This window comes from Protobothrops mucrosquamatus, unplaced genomic scaffold (assembly GCF_001527695.2).
Source record: "Protobothrops mucrosquamatus isolate PMUCROS unplaced genomic scaffold, P.Mucros_1.0 scaffold966, whole genome shotgun sequence".
Classification (NCBI taxonomy): Eukaryota; Metazoa; Chordata; class Lepidosauria; order Squamata; family Viperidae; genus Protobothrops; species Protobothrops mucrosquamatus.
Genome location: NW_015387209.1, coordinates 113,848 through 117,281, shown reverse-complemented (window position 1 = coordinate 117,281; position 3,434 = coordinate 113,848). Strand labels below are relative to the sequence as shown.

General features: G+C 37.8%; 1 protein-coding gene across 1 annotated transcript in view; it reads left to right on the top strand.

Moving 5' to 3' along the window:
* Positions 1-213: 213 nt before the first annotated feature.
* Positions 214-3,434, top strand: part of KRR1 (KRR1 small subunit processome component homolog) — a 10,435-nt gene continuing 7,214 nt past the window's right edge. The window contains exons 1-5 of the mRNA XM_015819676.1: positions 214-322; positions 1,725-1,900; positions 2,728-2,862; positions 3,015-3,140; positions 3,285-3,368. Coding sequence (XP_015675162.1) covers positions 244-322; positions 1,725-1,900; positions 2,728-2,862; positions 3,015-3,140; positions 3,285-3,368 — 600 coding nt within the window. The 5' untranslated portion in view covers positions 214-243. The remainder of the gene's footprint in view (positions 323-1,724; positions 1,901-2,727; positions 2,863-3,014; positions 3,141-3,284; positions 3,369-3,434) is intronic.

Sequence of the window (3,434 nt, the reverse complement as noted above, 5' to 3'; positions counted from 1 at the left end):
AACTGATTCCAGGTTCATTTTATTGGCAACGCAAATGATAGACAAATACGAGGTTGCGTTGGGAAAAAGATTCGCCAGAGAAATTTACCGCATTTTTAAGTTATCTAATATCCTATTTTTGTATCTCTATGGAGAACTCCGGCGACCTCCTCCATCCTCCCAGGATCTCCGTCTCTGCGCTTCTGTCTTGTCACGTGGCCGCTGAGAGGCGGAGACTCCGCGCAGCCGCGAAGTGGAAGCAACATGGCGGCGTCTGGGAAGGCTGAACGGCGAAAACGCGGAGCTGCGACTCGACTACCCAAGACCGACAACACGACCCCAGGTGATACCATCCTCCCTTGTCGAAGTGTGACTGCTAGTTGGACGTGCCATGTGTCTCCCTATGGTGGTTTATGCTGTTTTTTTAAAGGGAGCACTTGGGCGTATAAACTAATTTGTGTTGAAATTGGTTGTGAACATATTGTGTTGAAGTCGCTGGCTGTTTGCTGCTCGGTGCTAATTACCATAACTGGGCTTCAAAATCCATATCACTAAGAAATACAAAACACCTTTTGGCCGTCCGTATTTTTGCAGACCAGAGGGGTAGGCAACCTTGGCTCCTTTATGACTCGTGGACTTCAACTCCCAGAATTCCTGAGCCAGCATGGCTGGCTCAGGAATTCTGGGAGTTGAAGTCCACGAGTCATAAAAGAGCCAAGGTTGCCTATCCCTATAGGGTATTCTTATTCTCTCCGTGGATGATAACTATGCAGTGGATGTCATTTATTTTTAAATTAAATTCATCTTAGAATTATGTGTCGGGCATTTATAGCTGAATTTTTAGTGTGTTCAGGTTTGTTTTTTCTTCAATGTATTATTAAATTGCTATGTATGCTCTTGGGCTAAAGTGCAAAATAGCTAAATTTTGAGTAGCTGTGCTTTTCTTGCAAGAGAAGATGTATAAAGGCATACAATTAGTGTCGGCCCTCCAGCTTTTCTATTATGATATATTAAAATTCAATATATGGGGAGACAAAGTACTTTTGTATGTCTAGACCAGGGGTAGGCAACCTTGGCTCTTTTATGACTCGTGGACTTCAACTCCCAGAATTCTGGCTCAGGAATTCTGGGAGTTGAAGCCCACGAGTCATAAAAGAGCCAAGGTTGCCTACCCCTGGTCTAGAATGAGGAGGAACTGTCAAATCACACTGGTATCTGAAAGAAAAGAGACACTGCTTCACTGTTAACTGTTTTTTTTGGGGGGGGGGGTTGGGTGTGTTTTTTTTGCAACAGCAGGTGTTATGAAATGCTCTGCTTTTAGATTTTTTCTCTCCAAAGCTGCAGTGTAAACATTCTGAAGTGGATTGCAACAAAATACATAGAAGTCCCCAGTTATGAAAAAAGTTGGGTTATTTAATTATCCCTTTTATGAAAGTCTTATAATGGCTGCATTCATAACCAGCAATTGCTTGACTATGGTAGATCTGCCACCAACAAAGGGGCAAATAAAATGTATCTCCTTGCCAGTTGTTCTTTTTCATGCTCCAGATTGGCACTGTCATAGCACTGCTTCCTTTTGACCAGCTAGGGAACCTCATTGCTAGATTCAAACTTGTATGCTATTCTTTCTTTGAAGAAGTAGAATAGAACTTGTTGCTGAACATTCTGTTTCTCCAGTTAATAATCTTCAATCCAAATATTTTTATGTTTGAAAGACATTCTAACATAAATATTTTTGCCAACAGAAGATGAATCAGGACTTCTCACTGTGCCTGATGGATGGAAAGAACCACCTTTTACAAAAGAAGATAACCCTAAAGGGCTTTTGGAAGAAAGCAGCTTTGCTACTCTTTTCCCTAAATACAGAGAAGCTTATTTGAAGGAATGCTGGCCATTAGTGCAGAAAGCTTTGAATGAACATGTAAGAATCTTTACTTATACTTTCACAGAGATAATGTTACCAAACCACTTAAAAAACATGGATTTTGAGGAAAACCATGTCTTAGCTATATTGATGAATAACAGGTGTTAACTATAGATGATTATCTCATTCACTGTCTACTTTGTGATTTCCATATATGCAGATAAAGAAGGCTATAGTAATATGTTCCTTAAGCAAGAGATTTCTATTTTGATTGCACAAGAGTTCCTATAATACTTAGGTACAGTATGTATCATATCAGTTATTTAGAAATAAATGTATCTCAGATGTTTTATTAACAGGCTTCTGTCACAAATACGTTTGAAAGCAAAAGGGATAATACTGATTCCAAGATTTTAGGGTGCCCTGACCAGGATGTAATTAATGAGTTATATTCCTTAACATATGCCCATGTGCTCATCCCCTCTGTTCTACCATTTGCTTGTTTCTTCTGGCTTCAGATTGACTTCCCAGGTAAAATATTCAGGCTATTGGGAGATGGCAGAGAAGAGATAACAAAAGAAAAAAAGTAGGAAATAGGACCTGGAGATTTCAAAGGTTGCAATGGAAGCCTCATTGGAGCACAGGCCTGAGTCCCTGATTGACAACACAACTCCAAACTTTCTTCATATAAGTTCTTTTAATTTTAAAAGGCATCTGCTTAAGGTTTCTAAATAAAACCCTTATTATGAAACTGTTTAATTCCTCTTTACTCCTAGATACCAATAGATTTTTTTTTGTTTGTAAATTTTATTGATTACATACATTTCTGAGATCATTAAGAATTTGTTGTTATTCTGAGAATAGTTTGTTCTCTTACGCTACAGCATATAAATGCAGCTTTAGACCTAATTGAAGGAAGCATGACTGTCAGCACAACAAAGAAGACCTTTGATCCATATGTCATCATCAGAGCCCGAGATTTAATAAAACTTTTAGCCAGAAGTGTTCCATTTGAGCAGGTTTGTTTTTCTATCTTTTTAAACTTTAATTCTTTGATTTCAAGAGCTCTGATAACAAAATAGTTTATTAGAAGAAAATGAATATTTTATAACTAGATACTTGATTATATCTGTATATATTTAACTTGAAACTATCTCTGATTTCCATTTAGTCTGTACGTATCCTTGAAGATAATATAGCATGTGACATCATTAAAATAGGATCCTTGGTCAGAAACAGAGAAAGATTTATAAAAAGAAGACAGAGGCTTATTGGTCCAAATGGATCTACTCTAAAGGTATGTCTTTGTTCTTGTAACTCACTCCAAGGCATGCTTATTCAAAAATAGGTCCTCTGTAAATGCTTGTTTTCATATTCAGTAAAATACGTGCCTATGAGTATTGCATCCTGAAATGTATACTGTTATCTTATTTTGACATAGGCGCTAGAAATATTAACCAGCTGCTATATCATGGTTCAGGGGAACACTGTTTCAGCTCTTGGACCTTTCAATGGTTTAAAAGAGGTAAGATCATCTTGGGATAGAACATTTTGCACATTCAGTTCAAGCTGTAATAGTAGTTTTCATTTT